At 50.8% G+C, this 19,921-nt stretch overlaps 1 protein-coding gene across 5 annotated transcripts in view; it reads left to right on the top strand.

The window, feature by feature from the left end:
- Positions 1–9,296: 9,296 nt before the first annotated feature.
- The window catches only part of LOC107998399 (agrin), a 326,392-nt gene continuing 315,767 nt past the window's right edge, over positions 9,297–19,921 (top strand). For 4 of the 5 annotated variants that reach the window (XM_062083435.1, XM_062083436.1, XM_062083437.1 and 1 more), the window contains exon 1: positions 9,297–10,733. In XM_062083435.1, coding sequence (XP_061939419.1) covers positions 10,304–10,733 — 430 coding nt within the window. In that variant the 5' untranslated portion in view covers positions 9,297–10,303. The remainder of the gene's footprint in view (positions 10,734–19,921) is intronic. The other variant, XM_062083427.1, reaches the window with a different exon arrangement.

The raw sequence follows: 19,921 nt of genomic DNA on the forward strand, positions 1-19,921 counted from the left end.
CCGTCACTGTTTGCGAGCGATACAATACTCCTACTCAACTTTTTCCATAAGATGCAAATCTCGAAAAAGGAGGAAAGGTAGTAAAGATAAGTTGTACGTATTCCATGTTGCATACGTCACGGTTTGTCAACGTTGGAACACTCGTACGCCGAGTTACTACCGAAACTCGACCAAGTCCGATTGTCCCGTTTGGTAACCAGCTCGCGAGGAATTCCTCGTAGGGGATAAAGGTGGCAGCGTTTACATTTGCCACGCAGCACGCGACGCCTTCGCGACAATAGGATTTTAGGATGCGTGGGCGGGCCGCGCGCTCATTTCGCGAGGAACACCGAGAAATCTCTTGTTTACAGCCAGCCGTTCGCCTCCAACCACGTCCCTTTACCCCTTGCCAATTCGATTCCCCTACCATTATTTCCACCCGTCAACGATCCCCCCATTTATTTTTCCGTCGAAGCTGTGCATTCGTCTCGACGAGTGAAACCCGTGACGAACCATTCTGAAAACGTAAATCCGCGTGAATCGAAGTCGAGAAGGGAAGGGAAGGGGGGAAAAAAGAAAGGCGGAAGAACAAGGAAAAAACTCGCCGCCATGCATCTTTCTTAATGGATCTAAACCGGGCAAAGAAGGATCATCATAATTTCCCCGTGGCTGTATAGTTGTCGGTTAAACCGGAAATGCATTTCTAATCCCGGCCACGGCGCGTTCCTCACGCGTGCGATTTCTTCGAGTGGCCGAAAGAACCATGGTAATAATCTTCAAACGTGTCCTCCTTTTCCAATCTCACGCACGATGAATACTCTCGTTACAATAGACGTGGAATTTTATTCGAAACGGGTTATTTATGCAACGAATATGAAATTTTCGATATTCGATCGGCATTTTTTACGCATTCACTCCCTTCGAGTATTGGAGAAGATGTTTGGGCGACGATATCTGCTCGATTTACGATGATTCGAGGGCCGATTGATTTTGTTTTGCAGCGTGAAAACCGGCGCGTCTGGCCAGCACGAGTTCAAACTCGTCCCTTCTCGATATTCTCGAGATGCGGGGCGCGCGAACCGGAGCGAACCGTGCTCGCTCCACTTCACCTACGAACGATCTTCTTATGAATGCCGCTTACTGTCCGTGACAAGTGCATAATCAGCGGCCATTTGAAAACGACCTCGTTATCGTTGAATCGTGTCGCGTCGTGTTTCGATCAGATTCGAGGGCACGCCTCGATTCGTCATCGTCTGAGCATACCGGTTTCTTAGCCTCGTCCTCGTCCTAGGCTCGGTTCACAACCAAGCGCCCGATGTTCTCCATGCTTGTTTTCGCTCGGCCGGGACGATTGGGAAAAACGATCACGCGACACGCGAAAGCCGTGCCCGGCCAACGTCGTCCCGTCGATTTTTCGTATTCCGCATTTCCATTTCCAATCTCGAATTACATAGTTTTCTTAGCGAACTCTTCTTTGAAACAAACGAGAAGGAAAGAAACGGATTGGCAATCGGAAGGGATATGCGAAATTTCATATCGTTCACATCCGACAAGTTCGAGTATACGATTTAATTAAATAAATGTTAAAGTCTTGGAGCAAATTTATTCGACCTAGACTACTCTTCCCTTCGCCGAGTAATAATTTTACGAAAATAACGCACTTGTCCTTCTCCTTCCTTCCTGAAGCGACGCGGGGATATTTTATATTTTATGGGATCGTGAAAAATATTTTTCATCGTTCAAGAGTGCGCGCGCGTGCGATACGAATCGTTTCTCGAGGTTTACGTTCCATCTATATTACATTTATTAAAGAAGAAGAAGAAGAAGGAGAAGAAAAAAAGACCAACGTCTCGAATCATTCTCGAAACGACGCGCAGATATGCGTTACAAGCGAAGGAAATGGTGCGATGCGCGGTTGAAAACCGGTCGCATCCCGCTAATTGGCCAAACAAATGTAAATAACTATCCCGGCTTATACAGATCGATTTACATCGGTCATAAGAAATTTGTTGCCCCTACTCTTTCTCCCTGTCTGGTGCCGTAATGTCACGCTATTACTTTAATAGAAATATGCGGCGGCGCGAAAAACGGGAGGACACCTTTCGGCGCGCGATAACTAAACTATTGGTTCGAGCTCGATACGTCAATCGTTAAACGAACACGTTCTCGCTCCCCGCTAACGACATCGGCTCCTTTGAACGAGGCTCCCCCCTCCCCGCCCGACCAGCAGCCGCCACCACCCCCTCCCCCCTTTCTCTCACCTCGTTTCGCCGTAATCTCGTTCCCTGTACAAGACCTGTTTATTAGTTTTCCAATAATATCGGGCTACTTAAGACGGTTTGCAGCCGCATTTGCTGCCCGGATTTCGTTATTGGTTCAACCGTTCGTAACTTTCGACCAGGTGGACGATCGCTACGAACTTGTTGTTGGTTTATTATACAGCCAGGAGAGGAAACATATTTTCTTTTAAATGCACGATATTTTTGTTTCCGTTTCTAAATGATAAAAGGATGGAAATTTGCGAAAATTAGGCTTCGTGCGGTGAGATCTCCCTCTGTATGGTAAATACAGTAGCCCGTCGTTTCCCATTAAATCATTGGTCGAATGTATCCGTTTGCCGTGTTGGAAGGATTTATTGATCCCTGCAGCCCTGCTCGGCAGCGCGTATTGTTACCTCTAATGAAGATCTAATCCCCGGCTAAGCGAAAGGAAGGCGTCGAGGACGCGAGGATTGGTTCGTCGCTCAGGGCTGACACGGACCTCCGAGGGTAACGCTATCCTATTAATTAGCCGTGTCGAAGCGTCGGGGCCGATTAAATCGGGATGGCGGCTCGTTTCGCGGGGGCGTTTTCCTTCGCTCTGTTTAAGGCCGCATTAATTGCCCGTGAAAACGCCTCCGCGTTTCGCCACCACTGGTTCATTAACGGCGTTTCGACCCGATCCAGCTCCGCGATGAAAAATAAATCCATCCATCGACGCCCCTTCTCCCACCATCCTCGACGCGGAAGTTTCTCGCCACGTGGCCGACCGCTTTCTCCTCTTCTCCTCGCCCCCCTTCGAGAGGGAAGAAGCGGGTGATCGCGGTGGAAACGGATGTATCGTAGAATTTTCGATGGTGGTAGAAACGTCGAGCGATTTAAATTAATAACGCCCTTTTCGAACATCGGTTCCGAAACATTTTGATTCCACGTCCGACAACGCGGCGTGAAATAACATATTCGAATCCTTCGAGGTGCGCGGTCCCTGCTTTATCGCATTCCGATCACAATAAATTAATAAAACGTTTCCTTTTCTCTCTCTCTCTCTCTCTCTCCCTTTTTTTCTTTTCTTCCTCCTCTCTGCTCGACGAAGATCGCCCGGCCGCGATATTAGGAGGTTTATTAATTTATTTTTTCTTTATTAGCCGGACAAGTCGCGCCCACCGGTAATCAGGGATCTGTAATTAGTCGAACATGCTGTCTGTCCATAGCGATTTATGCCGTGCCCCCGGGTATAACTCCCTCCTCCCCCTCCCCCTCCCCCTATATTCCAGTTTCGTCCACGTAGCTCCACCACGTTTCGTTCCACCAACGCTTCTGCCCTTCGATTCTTCTTTCGCGACGTCGCCTCCTCGCCCCTTCCCTCCGAGGAAACACGAATTCCTCGCCTTCCCCCACCTCCACCCAGCTCTCGTAATTGTTAGCTTTAGACGATCATTCCTCGAATTTCGTCCCAGAGAAATACCGTTTTTTGTTGGTCAACGTACGCGAAAACGACGTTCCTGAAAATTACACCCTTCTTTGCGACGAATATACGCACACGGGCGCGCAGAGGAGGGATTGGAATCGCTTCGACTTCGGGAGCGGGCCTCTTCAACCCGGATAATTTCGCAAATTTTTTATCGAGACAAGTTGGAGAAACATTCGATAGACAGTTGAAATATACGTAACATTCGTAATCCCGTATTATTATTACTCGAAACTGTTACGCGAAACAATTTACGATCGTTTACGTTCCGTGAAACTTGTCAGCTTTCGCAGCGCCTCGATCGCTGTTATCCCGTTTTTTTCGGCTTAACGAGCGCAACCCGATAAACACGCGAGATAAGAATCTGTCTCTCTCTCTCCCTGTTTCACATTCGAAGCGTTCTTCATCCTTCGACCAAACGCAGGGACACGACTCTCCATCTTCGTCCGTCAATGACCACACCTTCCCCATTTTCTTCCATTCTTCTCGGCCGAATGGATTTTTCCAGGGTCGCTTTCGACGCGAAAAGCGGGCGAAAGAGTAATAATAAGGAGTAGTAATAGCGTAATATGTAATTGGCGGTGGTTGGAAAGCCGAGGGAAACGCCGCGTAATTATACACGCGTTATTCCCTCCCTCTCGAGAAAAGTCGAATCCCCTCCACATCTACGTTCCTCGCTCGTACCTTCATCCACGATACTATAAACGTCCGTGCGAAATGTACTTCTGTACATTTCTCTCGGCGAAAGAAAGTTTATTCTCGGCTCGCTTATCGGCTCGGATGACTTATGCTCGAACGGCAACCTTTTGGCCAGGGAACCTTTTGGATGGAATAGCGGGTTATGTGCGTTGTAACAACCTAAATTAAGTCCGCGCCTTCGTATTCCTCGTCCGTATTTCATTCCCATGCGCGCGTCTTCCTCTCGTCTTCGAGGATTCGAGATTAAACCACGCCGTTAAAGGAGAGGTCTCTGGACCACGGCGTATACGAGGGGAAATACGACGCGCGAATCCTCGAAATCTGTAATTGGCTTCTCTAAAACGAACGACGAGGATAGGTTTGGGTGATCGTTTTCGGTTTCGATCGTCCAGGGGATTCCCTCCCTGTTTATGCGAGGGAACCTCGTAAAACGAAAGGGAAGAGATTCGTCGTTGGACGGGTTCGATAACGCGGAGAATAGTCGCGGATAGTCGCATCAGCATTGAGTCGTGGAATGGGATCGGGATTTACGAAGGGGGAGATCCTTTACGAGGTGACCGAGAAAGGATTCGTTCGTTATTTACGTATCTGTTGCAGCGTTGGAAGCGAATCGAGCTTCGTTTGCGGCCTATTCTGTCCCCTCGATTTACGCAAGCGTTAATTTGAGAAAAAAGAAAAGAAGGAGGCCTCGAGCACGAGCATTATTATCCACTCGATAACGGTACAAAACGATGGAGGAAGTGGCGCGCGTCCCGTCGACGCGACGGGGAGAATCGCGGACTTAATTTAAGCTATTACGACGACCGGACACGAATCATTGCGTTTCGTGATAAACCGTTTCGAATAACCGGTGGCCGAATAGACGTTTAAGCAGGAAACCGTTTCTCACCAACTGCGTCCAACATTAATCCAGCTTAAAAAAAACGCTCTCCAAGACACGCATAAATCTTCCCTTTGCGGTTTGCCACGTCCAAACGTGGCAGTGCTTACGTCACAACTGGTATTACGTTCCGTACGGGCCACGATTGGTCGCGTGGAGCTGCATGAAAGAGCTGTTCAAGAAGGAGAGAATTCGAGAAAGGAGAAGAAGTTTCCTTATTTACGCTCGTGTTTCGCGGTTCGTAACAGGAGTCTACTATCCACGGCACGCGAATATCTACGTGGCGAATAGCCCGTTAATTCCGTAATAAGGTAGAAGCGATCGGCGCGACGTGCATTACCCATCGAGACGATAATTGATAATTCCTCTTCTATTTCCTGTGTATCCTTTCGAGTAATTCGAACGGAAGGGGATACACTCGATCGGTTGCATTACGGATTCGCGGTGAGCGAACGTTTTTAAAGAAACAAACGTCGGAGATAATTCGAGAGAGAGAGAGAGAGAGAGAAAGGAGGCTCGACTGGTAAGGTTCCTGGAACACGAAGCAAGGAAAATGAAAATGACGGGGAAGAGATAGGAGGCAGTTTGGAAGCGGAACGAGACGGCGCGCGTTTCTTAGCGAGCATGAAATACGATGAGAGAGTGGCTCCGGTGCGAGACTTATGCTAAGTGCAAGTATCCGATGCGCTCGTGCCACGGTCCACCTTCCTCGTCCCTCTCCCGCCTCAGCTAGGTATCCCACGTTTCCGCGCTCCACCTCGAGCTCGGCCTTCATACGGTCGCAGCCTGCACTATGGATCACTGCAACCATCCGAACGTTTTACGATTCGATATTACGGTGTTGAATCGATGATTCATTTATATCGAAACTTTTGTACCGATACTGTCTAATAATGGAACTGTAGAAATTCGGTTCGATCTCGAACATCGTAATGATCGGATACTGAACGTTTCACGATATCACGGTGTTTGAAACGCTTGAACTGACTCGATTTATCTATATCGAAATTTTTGTATCGGTCTAACAATGAAATTCGGAAATTCGAAATTCGTCACTGCCAATCTTCGCTCGAACGTTGCAACGTTTTACGATTCGATATCACGGTATTTCAGACGCTCGAATCGATGATTTATTTATATCGAAACTTTTGTATCGATGTCTAATAATGGAACTGCGGAAATTCGGTTCTATCTTAAATATTGCAACGATCGGATACCGAATGTTTTGCGGTATCACGGTGTTTGAGACACTTGACTGATTCGATTTATCTGTACCGAAACTTTTGTATCGATAATAATAGAACTGGGGAAATTCGATCTGAAACATTGCAACGATCGGAAACTTTTGCATCGACACTGTCCAATAATGGAATTGCGGAAATTGGGATCGATCATCACCGCCAATCTTCGCTCGAACGTTTTACGATTCGATATTACGAAGTCACAGTGTTTGAACTGACTCGATTTATCCACATCGAAACTTTTGCATCCTAATAATAAAACTGCGGAAATCATCAGGAATCTTCGTTCGACTTCGAACGTCGCAACGATCGGAATGTTTTACGACTCGATATTACGATGCCACGTGCTTGAGACGTTTCTTGACTCGACCTTAATAATGGAACCGCCCGGTTCTAAATTCGGTTCGATCATCAATTCGTTTCTTTTTCAAACACGGGTATCGCTCAACATCGGACAGCTGACAAACGTACAAAGGGCTAACGACGCGGGCGTTACGGCGAGCGGGCACGCGAGCATTTATAAGTTTCCCGTTGGAATGACGCGGGCGTCGGTCGAGGGTGGCGGTGTTGCGAGGCCAGGGGGAGGCCGAAGGCGACGGTCGTCATAACTCATCCGTGGCCGTCGTCGGGATATCCGTGTATCCTCCGGCTCGAGTTGGACGGTGAATAAACAAGGAGGCGAAGCGAAGAGACGGATCCGCGCGGTGACTTTGGATCGCCACCGGTGTTGCGACGATTGCCAGGTCGAGAGAGCTTATGAGATCAGTTTAATCAAGCGTACACGTACTTAGCGGATGGATGAAACGAGGATGAAATGGAGGACGGCGTTCTCCGGGGCGACAAGGATCTACGTTGGAACGGATGGCGGGAGAGATCTGGTTTCTCTATTTTTATTATCGTCCGGACGGACAGGCTCGCGTCGAGGCCGCACGAAACAAAGTGGCGCATTAGCGTTCCTTACGTGTATTGTTAACGAGCCACGCAAATCGATCCATTCGTTAGCTAAGAGGGGGAAGGAGGAAGGGATCGGTCGGCGCGGTAGCTTGTCTCGCCTTTCCATCGCCATATTTTACTCCCATCGGCCGACGATTTGTCTACCCGAGGCCCTCGTCTTATTCTTGCCTGTCTATAAACACCAGCCTCTCGAGAAGAGGAAAAGAAAAAGAAGTGGACGAGATCGTTTAACGAGATCGATCGAGATACGAGTCCTCCCTTCGAGGTCCATCCCCACGCTTATTCCATATTTATATTTTTATCTCTCCAAGATGCCTCTCGTCGTTTACGTCCCCCCCTCCCCGATATCCATCACATATATCTCATCCTTTCCTCGACACCGCCGCATCCGATTCGAGATACCGACCCGAGAAAATGCCGCCGCTAACTGTAAATCCATAATCGTAACGAACGACAACCCTCCTCAGGCGTCGACGTTCGCCAGGATATTACTGGCGTCCGAAAGCGGCGATTCGGATGGAGAGGGGGGCAAGGACGCGAGGAATGGAAGAAACACGCGTGGGCACCGGCCCGCGGAGGGAGGCTCCCCGTAGAAGGTGTTATTTCTCTCGGAAACGACCGCGCCGGTGGATCTCTTTCGAGAAAGCTCGTTTCATCGAGCCGTTCATTAACGTCACCGGCCTGCCTCTATCACCGTATCGACATACGCATATCCTGCGCAACAATGCCGGGCCCGCATTCCTCCTCCGTGTCCCCGAACGTGGGCGAAGTACGCGGTCAGATACGGATCTCCGTTTCATTATCGCGATAACTGGTCTCCTGCATTCCTGACCTATCCGAATGCCCACGTTTCTATCGCGCGTCCGAAACGCGGAATTTCACTCCTCCTACGCGACTTATCCGCGGCGCGAGACGAACGAGGAATCGTTTGTTTTTTAAAATTCGTGGCCCAATCTCTCGTTGCGTCCCAGATCAACGATGGACGAGCGTGTAAATGTCCGTGGAAATTACGATGTAGCGTAACCGAGGAACACCCGTAGATCGATCTTCCCCGCGCCAGGGGAAAATCGAGAGTCCAACTCGATTAACCTTCGACTCAACCTTCCTCGTGGACTCGTTAGAAGAAGAAAAAAGGAAAGATTCTCACCGTTTCTCGTAGGGTTGACGCGACGAGTGGGTCTGTCTCTCGCCATTATCGATCGCCATCAATTACGAAACGGCTCGAGATCGTAGCTCGTTAAGTCGATACGGATCCTCGTCTCGTCCTCGACCTTTATTTTTTTCCCCCAAATCCCAGGCGCTCGAAACGTGGCTCGCACGCAACCTCCCCAAATATTTCTTTCGGATAAAGCGCGCGCTACTCGACGTACAGCTCGACTCCACATTCGGCCGAGTTTCCTCTGAGAACGCTACCCTTCGTACACACAGACGTATATATATATATATATATCTCAGCGCGGAGGAGGTAGTTGGGGGAGGATTACCTGTGAAAATGGCGTGGCGCGTATAAGTGTGTCAATAGCACCCACGTGCAGCGCGAATCTCGGGACGCTCGGCTCGTCTTTGACTCCGAGGAGATTTCTCTCCTCTCCGTCTCCCTCTCCCTCGCCTCCCCCCTCCCCCCCGCGTTGGCCGCACCAACACTCGGCCGTGCGCGCCGCTCGGAAAGAGGCGGGAGCGTACATGGGCGCGTGTGTTGGAGCGGCGTGTGCCCCCACACACCGAGCCCGTCGTCTCTCTCTCTCTCCCTCTCTCCCTCCCTCTTGGTCCCTTCGTCTAAGGCGACTTACGCCTACACGTTGTAGTTGCAGCATCCACACTTAGCCCTCCTCAGTCCAGCGCGTGCCTCCACGCGACCAACCACCACCTTGAACCACCGCGCTCTCTCACTCTCGCGCAGGATCGCGGATAGCAGTCGCCGTAGGTAGGCAGGCTGAGATGTCGGCCGCGCCGAGCAACTCGCGCCTCGTTGACAGTGCGTTTGGTAGCGGTTAATCTACGCCTGTCGCGCCGCGTCCACGCCGAGGATCGCGCGATCCAACCATCTCGGTCCAACGGCTCGGCCACGACGGTTGAACGGGCGCGCGACGATGATCGGCGGCGATCGGTGTCCAGCGGAGTGCCACCGAACTCGTGCGTCGCTCGATTGGTGAGAATCCCGCGAGTGTGCTGCGTTTCCAAGAGGACGAAGGGGGGAACGAGTCGGAGAAACCGTCGAGTGAAAGTTCCGCCGTGCGTTAACGATTTTTCCCCGATTTTCCTCCGCTTCTGACGGATGGACGGTAAGCGGTCGTTCTCGTTCGACGACGGGCAAGGTGGAATCGCGTGGAATCCGTCCAAGTGGGGGAGGGGGCGATTCGTCGAATCGAATCTCGCGACACTTGCCGGCAGGAACTACTAGTGGCGCGGATTGGAAATCGGCGAGCGAGCGTGGGTCGACACACGGCGCCAACCTGTTGCTCAAGATCACGCCGCCTCGTGAGATCGGACTCGTTTCCATTTAAGAGGGAGCGGAGGGAGAGGCGGGAGGAGTAGCTCTCTTAGGAGAAATGCCCCGATCGACAGCCGTCGACTGATCGAACCGAGAGACTCGTGTTGCTCGTTCGTCGCGTCCCACCCGTTTTTCGGGATACGTGCGTGTATCTATCGGTTTCCACGTGTCGAGGCGATTTGCCGAGCGCGTCATCCATCACTTCTCCCCCGATTACGATCGAGGACCTGGTAATTTTAACGCGGATCGATCGAACGGAGTTGGAAAGTGCGCGATGGTGCGCGAATAATCCATCGAAACGGAGGTGCGACGGAAAAGGAAAGGAAAGGAAGGATGGATGCCAATTTGAAGATCGGTTTCTTGATCCTGTGGGCGAGCGTCACCCTGCTCCCGCTCGCCGTCTCGTCGACCAAGGAGCTTTTGGACTGTCGTGCGAATCTGTCCGCTGCGATTCGAAACGATAGCACGTTCGTGGGCAAGGTCCGCCAGGCGGACTACATCTTCACGGGGAAGATAAAGGATCTGAGGAACGGGCACGTGCACGTGCGCGTCAAGAGGGCGATCAAGGGAGAGTTGAACGCCACTCTCGATCTAACGTTGAACGACACCTGCGCCCGATACATACGCCCGAGTTACACGGGCATCTTCATGGCGCGGCGAGAGACCACCGATTCCGCCGATCGCCGAGACAGGATCGTGATGCACTTTGGCCCGGTCCCGCTCACTCTCGCCAACCTGGACAGATTGAACGCAGCTGTTAGAGGTAAGTCACGTCCCCCTTTGCCGCCTCTTCCTTCGTCGAACGGAAAACGTGAACGCGTGTATGCGCGCGAGCAAATAGTAAAAGTTCACGCGTGTATTTGAATAACGGCCAGCCGTTTGAAACGTTGAAAAAGCAAGCAATTTTACGATTCGTTGAATTTTTCTGAAACGGGGATAAGGTCCGATGGAAGATCTGCGACTCTACCATTTCGCGTTTCAGCGCGCGTGAAATATTTGTAAACTGGCCGCGAACGTTTATACCTGTTCCCTGTCTCGTTCGAGATTGTCGAGCAAGCGAAGGGCAACCGTGGTAACACAATGCGCGTTGTCGAGCGACAAGTATCACCGCGCGCTCTCAAGGTCTGCCGGAGGACGGTGCTCGTCTCGCAGCCAACTAGTCCGTCCTGCCCGCTCCGCGCAAAAAAAAACAAAGATATAACAACGCATCGTTTTCCACCATAATTCGTCGCGCTTCCACCTCGGTCGGTTCATCGATCGGAGAAGTTGAACGCAGGTCTCGCGCCCCGGAACGGAAGACAAAACTGGTGGCCAGACATTAGAGGGATTAACGTTGCAATTACGAGAGGCTGAGAGAAAGGGTCCGATGATTTATTTAACAAGAAGGGATTTGAAAGAGGCGGCGATTTTTGCTCCTTCTCGAATATCGGTTTACCGAAAGGGTTGGGGAATGTCCCTAGGGAATTCGATGGGGAAAAGTGGCGGGCCCTAGGGATGTAATCGTAGGGGCCTCGGTTCGCCTTCCTCTTCTCCACCGTCATTTGCGAGTCGATCCTCGCAGGCCGGACCGTTATGAAATGTGTCGTCGATATTTCTTCGAAAGGCGTCGCGTGCAATTAGGCGATTTTCTCGGGAGCGCCGCGGGGCGCAAAATTCAAATTGGGTCCGGGGTTTAGTTCGCGCCGAAGCGATAATACGGAAGCGTTCGGTGGAAATAATGAAAGGGTTTGGCGAGCCGCTAGGAAAATCGTTCTCTCCGCGTACGCGTGGAATGCAGAGCAGCGGACAGGATTGATTAACGCGACTGCTCCTTTCCTCCTCCTTTTTTCCCCTCCCTCCCCAACTCTGTCCGTTTTTCTCTCCGCAACCGTCGATCCGGCGCCTTCGCTAATCGCTGTGTCGTTCTCGTTCGTGGCGCGCGAGTCGCCATAAAAATGATTATTCCAGCCAGGGGTGAATTTACACGAACGCTTTTTAATTATTACCGATTCTCACGCCAAACGTTGAGAGAAACGTCGAGGTCGTGTCAAGATGTTACGCGGATATCGATTAAAAGAAAAGGAGACAGATGCTTATTGTACAGTTTTTAATACCGGGAACCGTCCCGTTCCAATGTTCCTCGAACTCGCCGTTATCTGCGTTACGCTTCCACCATTTCCTGTCTCTTATCTTCATCTCCTCCTGGAACGAATATATTCGTCGTGCACACTTTTTCCAGCGTTACTGGCAAGGTGCTGCTCCAATTGTCGCTGGAGCGTTCTCTTTCGGGAGGGAGGCACGCGTTCCTCGATCCTCGGCGTGGGAAACGACGGCTGCGCTCTCCTTCCTTTCCTTTTTTTATCGCGCGAGAAGGCGCTCGCGCGGAAAATGGGAACCGCTGGCTGCTACCTGCGACACCTGGTCCTTCCCCCGGTGCTCTACAGCCGCTCGCCCACGTACCCGTGTAAGCGGCCACGTATTCCACACCGTCACTTGACGCGCGTTTTCAATGCGACAGGCCACGGTATTTCTGCGTGGACTCGGCCGCGCGCGCGGCCTGAAAGTCGACTCGAGCCGAGGCTCGCGCTGCTCTCTTATGGGGGATCGGCATAATACGCTGCGGGACGCGGCCTACGCGTTTCGCCAACATCGAACACGCCCTGCCTATATAACGCGAGGCCCAGGTGTGCGCCCGATTTCGTCCCATTTTTCCTCCCTCCCCTGCTTTTCCGCCGCGCAACTGCCTCTCCGAAATGTAATTTCGCAGCCGCGTAACGCGCGCCAAGGACTTGTCGTTTATTCCACGCACGCCGTGGATAGAAAGTGGACGGCGTTCGATTGAAATTTAGAGCGAGGGATTTCGACGAACTTAACGGGGATCGATCGAGATACGTTGGTGGAAGAGAATGGTAAATAAGAGTCGCGATCGAGAAAGCGAGGGGAGAGATCGCGTCGTTTCGCGAAAGTGGCGCGGATCTCTTTTTTTTCACCTCCTCGTTCCGCTAGAATCGATTTCTATTTTTCTGTTTTCCTTCGAAGGAATGAGAAGAAAAAAGGAGGGTAATAAACGCTTGCGAAACGATATTAATTAAGTTGTAAAGAGAGATAGATCGAAGAAACGTGTTCCGAATCCCCGCAGCTGCCTTTGAATACCGTGTGTTACCCACCGCGAGTACACGTGGTTTCGTGCACAGTCATCCTTGCACGGGGAGAGAGGGGGTAAAAGGGAACAATAGTTTTTTTCTTTCTCTCTCTTCCCTCGCCCCGACGCGCTGTCTCTACGATTGAAAAGAAACTCGACGATGAATCGCGTCTGCGACTATTGTTAAGACGCCGCGGCTCTATCAATGTCCCTGCGTATACGATTTCAAAACGGTAATTATCTTGGCGCCCACGCGCCACGCTTCCATATACGTATACACATATATGTATACGCGTAAAATGGCCGCGGCGGTTGATGATTTCCTCGATCGATATATATATATATATATATATATATGTATCTCTTTCTTTCTCTCCGGTGAGAGTGGACGGAAGCGAGATGAGTCGTAGCCGGCCTGCTTCCGTGGCCGCGTTCCGTCGAGCTGTTACCTCGCAAACGCACCATGAAATTGCCACGTAGATTATGATATACACATAGGTAGGTGTAACACAATACCGTGGACTTTGCTTCTGGAGTTGATCGTATTACCCGAAGACAATGAATCAAACTCGTTCCCGAGATGCAACAAATTTTTGAGACGTTCTCAAGCAACCATTCGTTTCCTTCTTTTTTCCAATTCTGAGTATTTCGTTACACGTTCCTCCTCCTTGTTGCCTGCGAAACGACTAATTGTCCTAATTATATATGAATGTATATATATATATACGTATATCGACTGGCGAAAATATCACAGAGAAAGAGATAGATTCGCCAGACGTATCGTTTTTGCTCGTAACTCGAGCGGGCCTCGAGTTTCGCGCAGCTCGTGTACGTACACGCGTTAAACGTCCATCCCTTCGCGACACGCTTCTCCCGTTCAATTTACCTCCAACACGATCGATAAATTTTGAATACTCGATCGATACTCGTTGGCTCTCCCTCTCTCTCTCTCTGTGATAATCCGGTTGCGAAAGGTGTACGGAGATGCTCGCAAGGCTGAATTTCGTTTGACAAGCGCGACGACGGGGAGGGAAGCGAAGGGAGGGGAAGCGTATTGGAGCGAGTGATCGAAGGGGATCGCACGGTAAGATCGGTAATTGCAATTTATAACCACGGTTTTTAATGGCGCGTGTTATTCGTCGTTCGGTGGTGCGCGTTCGGAGATCAAAGACCGCCGTGGGTGAAAAATCGGGATCCGTTGCTAATCCTATAATCGAACAATCACCCGTGGCGGGGGATAAACGTATTACTTTCACCTGGATGAAATAGTCGGCCATCTTTCCACGTATAAATATTGTGATTCGAATTTATTCCGCTCGATCTCGAGGGAGCGGAGCCTCTCCCTTTCTCGAGCGTGTAAATTTTCAAAGTGGAGCGTAATTCGTGTGTAATATATATCTGTAGAGTTGCACGTATTATTAGGATCTCGAAGAGTTAACGGTCGATGAAAAGTCTTGGAATTATAGAGACGTATCGGGTTCGAAAAATATTTGTTATGGAAAGCAAGGTAACGCAATAGCGCGTTAACGATACGAGTAAAAGCGGATTTAATTTCGATAATTCCGCGTGAAATTTTGGAACGAAGTTGGCGGACGATTACCAGCGAAGCGGACACGGCGGATAATTGGAATGGTTTTCGCGAGAGAGAGAGAGAGAGGAAAAGGAAAAGAAAAGGAAATCACTCTAGCGCGATTAACGTAACGCGGTGTTGACGCGTGAAAAGGGGAGACGCGGCGGCGGTTAACAACGTTATTAGAGCCGAATGATCGCTTCAAACTTCTCTAATAATTTCTTAAGCAGATTGCGACGTGTAATGCGCGGCTTGATGCATCTGTCACCGTCCCCCGTCCCCGCCAACGAGCAGAGGTGGAGAGGCGCGCGCGCGTGTGCGTACAGAGGCTGATTCCGTGGGATTAGTCCCGCCGGGTGTTGTTGCTCCGCCGTGGCGTGGCACGATTTACCAAGTATCTTCGTGTTGCTCGTGGCTGTGGTAGGCGGTTGATTGCCAGAGCCACGAGTGTGCACCACGAGGCCGCGTATTATGCACGCTTTGTAAGGCGAGCCGCTGAAAAATTAGTCGCGGCCCAGCTCCGTTTGGCCGGCTTGTCCATTCGGGTAACTTAATACCGAGTCGCTTACCGTGTTCCCGAAGAAATTGAAAGAGGAAAAAAAAAAGAAAAGAAAAGAAAAAGAGGGGAAAAAAGATAAGAAATAGGAAGGCCCGCTCGGTATCGGGACAAAATTAGGGTAATTTCGTTCGAGGAACAATATTTAAAGATGTCCGAACGGACGTCTTTATACAACTCATTTGCATAAGAATGTACGAGAAGAAGAAGAAGAAGAGGAGGAGGAGGAGGAGGAAGAAGATATTCCTTTTCTGGTTTTATCCCGTGGCCCATGTTTGATTCAACTGACCGTTGCTCGTTACCTTTAACGCCGTTAAAGTCTCGCCGTCCTCTTCTCTTTCCGCTTATTTTCACGATTATTTTCTCAGCAGCGACGCTTGGGCGGGCCGTGGAAACGCGACGATTCCCGTTTCTTTCCGTCCTCGAGGGAATAAAAAGCGCGGCACGCGCTTCCGGATGTCACTTCGCTCAACCCAGCGATAAAAGCTTTTAACGATGCTTCCCCACCTTTGCCCGACCAGATCGACTCGAGCCATGCTCGTTGAACAACAAACGAGCTCCGAGGAAAGAATCTCTCCACGCCCATGCGCGCGGAGCTGTCTTTGCGCCCGATTTCGAATCGCGCGGACAATAAATCTGGAATCTCGCTTTCGATTTCCTTGCCGCGCAACCTTTGGAACTGTGTCGCCCCCTCCCCTTTCCCTTCGTCTTATTTACGATCGTGGAAAGCGTCGTGCGTCGTCGAGGAGGTTCTCTCTTTTTCCCCCTCCTTTTCTTTTTCTTTTAAACGAACGACAGATCGGACGCCAAATTTTCGGTACGAGGATCGACTAGGCGACGATAAGTGGAAAAAAGATACGCGTCGTTTCCTGCCCCGTTGAACCGTGACGACGAAGGCGAGGGCGTTCGTGGGATTCGGAATTTTCCTCGGATCTCTTTCCGTCTCCGCTTCGCTAAGGACTGGAGCCACGCACCCTCGAATCGGTCCTAATTAAAAGATTTAACTCGACGCGTTCGAACGCTTTCTCACGGATAACTTGTTCACACGTTCCTCCCAGAAACGGTCAGGCGCCAGTACCCCCGTGAAAAAAAACCTCTTGAGACTCCCCTGTTGCTGGAGTCGGCTACGTGCGTGTACGTATTTCTACGATAAGGTTCGCGCAGCCTCCTTTCCTAGAATTATGGCGGTTTAATTTGTTACTTCCTGCGATACGCGCTTCATAAGCACCGAAAGTATTCCCCCTCCAAGAATATTTCTTTTACATTTTCCATCTTGCACCTCGACACGATTCCCTACACGAGACGTGGTAGAAAAATTCAATCCCCCTCCTCCTTCTTTCCTTTCCTTTTAAAATACAACATCCATCTATTAATTTGCGCTCGTGTCACGATATTTAGCGGTTCCAGCGACACGAATTCCCAATTCTTTTCCCAAACATCGCGTCAATTAGTCTCTCTCGATCTGACCAATCTCTTTCGCTTTCTCGCCTCCTCTTCCCTCCTCTCCTTCTCCCCTTACCTCCACACACTCCGCCTCGGCTCCTTCTTATTTTTCTTCTTCTTCTTCTTCTTCTTCTTCTTCTTCTTCTTCTTGTTCCAGGCTTCGGAGAGGCTCGTGTTTTATTTCGAGCTTGCTTCTTTCCGCATAGCGTTGCTCGCTCACCGAAAGTGACGGCGAACATTCGATTTTTCACCTTCCATCGACGACCGTTCCTCGATTGCCCAAGGTCAACGAGCCGTAACTCATAACAACACGTTATCGCCGCTATCGCGTATCGATGCTATTTGTCTCACCTCGTGCAGCACGATTCCTCCTGGATCCGTTATCCCTTATCTCCATCCTCTCCATCCTCCCTTTCCAGGATCGAACATCGAGCTCGCTAGCCGATCTAATTATCGAAGCACAGCGTACCAGTAATCCCTGGAGCGCTCTCGTCCACGGAGAGAGGCAATTTAATTCTCCTCCCCTCGTAAACGATATTCCTTCGTTCGCGCGTCGAGGAAGGAATATCGAGGAGCGGAGAAAAATATAACCGGATTTCGTTTCGCTTCTGTCGATCGGCAACAACGATCCCTTCCTCCTTATTTACGAGCTCTAGCGCACCGACGACCCTTCTCTCTTTCCACCGTCCCACCTCCGCGTTCTCCGTCCCAATTCCGCGGGGAATCGATGGAATCGGAATCTATTCTTCTCGCGGCAACGGCGATCGTTAGCCACGGATGAATCTCGGCCACCGCCCGAGGCGGGTGGCTGGCTATAACAACGATTTTGATGAATTTCAAGTCGGATTTAATTAGGAGGCGCGTATTTTCGTGCCCCGCGTTACTTAAACCCTCGGCCCCGGAGCCCCGGCTCGGAGGAGCTTAAAGAATCGAGTTTTGCATGCCCCCGAGGACAAAGCCATAAAATACCGAGCGTAACAGCTTTCAATTACAGGTCCCCGCGCGCCCGCGTATGAGCCGCGCGTATTATACCTCGCCCCTCGTCCAGGGGGGGAGGGAGGGGGGGAGAAAGAGCAAAAAGAGGGACCAGGAATTCCGCGGCTCCCCTTCCAATTGTTACGTCCCCTCAGTAGCTTCGTCCTTTGCCATTTCGATACCTGTTCAACCGCGGATCTACCTGTCCCTTCTTCCATTATCACGAGGAGGGGAGAACGTATCGAGCCGACGATACTGCCTGGTGAAGAGGAACGAAATCGAGTTGCGAAAAGTGGAAATCAAGGAGAAGAGGACAGGACGTACCCTCCAAGGGAAGTTGGTTTTCGAGGAGGAATTTCGCGAAGCAATAATCACGCGGCGGACGAAAACGACCGGTCGTATATACGGTTGGAAGCGGCTGGTTCGCGATTACCGGGGTGATGAATTGTCGCCCGGGGGTATCGTATATTTTTCGAAGAATAGACGAAGATATTACGCCGGCGTGCGGCGTCGGTTGATTGGCGTCACCGCGCGGTGGTTGGGGAAAAAAGGGGGAAGAAAAGGAAAAAAAGGGGGGATGGAGCGGCGAGCGAGCGGCGGAGGTACGTATGTATGGTAATTGGCGATTCATCACGGCGGCGACAAGCCGGCCGCGGTTCTGCTCACCGCAGAAGTTGGCCCTCGCTCGTTGGGGAAGGGGGGAGACGACGCTGAAAACGTTTGACGAAGATAAAAACGGCGAAAAAGGAATCGCGTGCCGCGATTCTTGTCGCTCGGATCGTCTTTTTTTTCTTCTTCCTCTTCGCGGCCCGTGTTTACCCGGCCGAGGGACACGGCTCGCCCCTCCCCCTCCGTCGCTCGTTCCTTTTTTCCCTCCCCAACATCGTAATTATTTCGTAATTACACGTTCATTATGCGGGGCAGAGGGGAGGAGAGAGCGGAGGGAAGCGTGGAATTACGGGTGAAAACAGAGATGTACACAGAGGCGGCGGGCGTCATTCCGTCGAGTGATAATAAATCATGTTCCCCCGTCCGAAAATTCATTCGTTGAGTTTTTCAACGGATATCGGGGTGGAGTCGAGGCAGTGTATTTTACATTTATTATACAAATTGTGGAACGTGACTAGAAATGATCGGGATCGTGTCACGCGCGCACGGGCCGATCGATCGTGTCCAACTCGGGAAAAGTCTCGAACGAAACCTCCAGATTTCCTCGACCTTTCTCTTCCCCCCCTGTTTGCTTTCGACACGTACGTTTCTTCCTTCCTTTCTTTCTCTCGTGGCCAGGAACAAACCAAACAGTGGGTGGAATGTCATAGACGCGTTCGAGGTCTCCCTTCCTCGGCCCAACTTCGAGTGGGTGGAATGCCGTGGATGCACCCAACTCTCTCCCACACCGTCCCCCCTTCCCTCTTTCTCTCTTTCGGCGGTTCCTGTATAGCTGGAAGAACCAGTTTTTGTTTTCTCGAGAAAATTAAAATTCCTCCCGCTTGAATATAAAAAAGCGGCGGTTTTCATCTCGTACGATCAAGATGTGACGTTTCCACTCCTCTTTGTTTCGTCCGAGAGAGGTGGAAGCAACGAGAAGCACCGAGTCGGCCGAGATGTTGGCGTATGCGCACACCTGTGCGATTGCCAGCAGTGTTGAAGCGGCTCTCTTCGACTTGGCGACGAACGAAACCCAAGTAGGCGGATTCTCTGGATGGATCATAGATGCAAAGAACGAAGGAAGATTCGCGCGGAAAGATTTATCGAGGCTGGTCCCTCCTTCTGAACGGGCTGTTATAAATTTCTCGATCAAATGGCGGTGCACGAAACTCGACTTGACGACTCCACCGGGTGAAATCTGATGCAACGCGAAATGCAGCTGATCGAGAGGGGATACGGGAAACCCGAGTCGTTTCGACGATGTTTCGGTTTATCTGATTGTGGAAGGGCGCGCGGCGGAATAAAAGAATCCTACCGATAATCCGCTGATAAATCGTTTTCCATACAAGGCCATCCGGCCACGCGTTACAGATTCCAATCCGAAAGCTCGCCTCCTCGAGAAAGGTAAGCCGAGAGTTACTCCTCCTTTCGAGGACTCGCGCCTCTCCGATCCCGAATCGGACACAAAACGTATATATATATATATATATATATATATATATACACACGTAACTAACTAATCGGATTCACGAGTCACGGCTCGCTCGATGGACGATTAAGTGGCTCGCTGATAAGGTGGCCTTTACCAATCAGCTTTGCCTATATCTCGAGATAAGGTAATCGGCGGTCCTTTTACTC

Source organism: Apis cerana, linkage group LG12 (genome assembly GCF_029169275.1).
Source record: "Apis cerana isolate GH-2021 linkage group LG12, AcerK_1.0, whole genome shotgun sequence".
NCBI classification, from domain to species: domain Eukaryota; kingdom Metazoa; phylum Arthropoda; class Insecta; order Hymenoptera; family Apidae; genus Apis; species Apis cerana.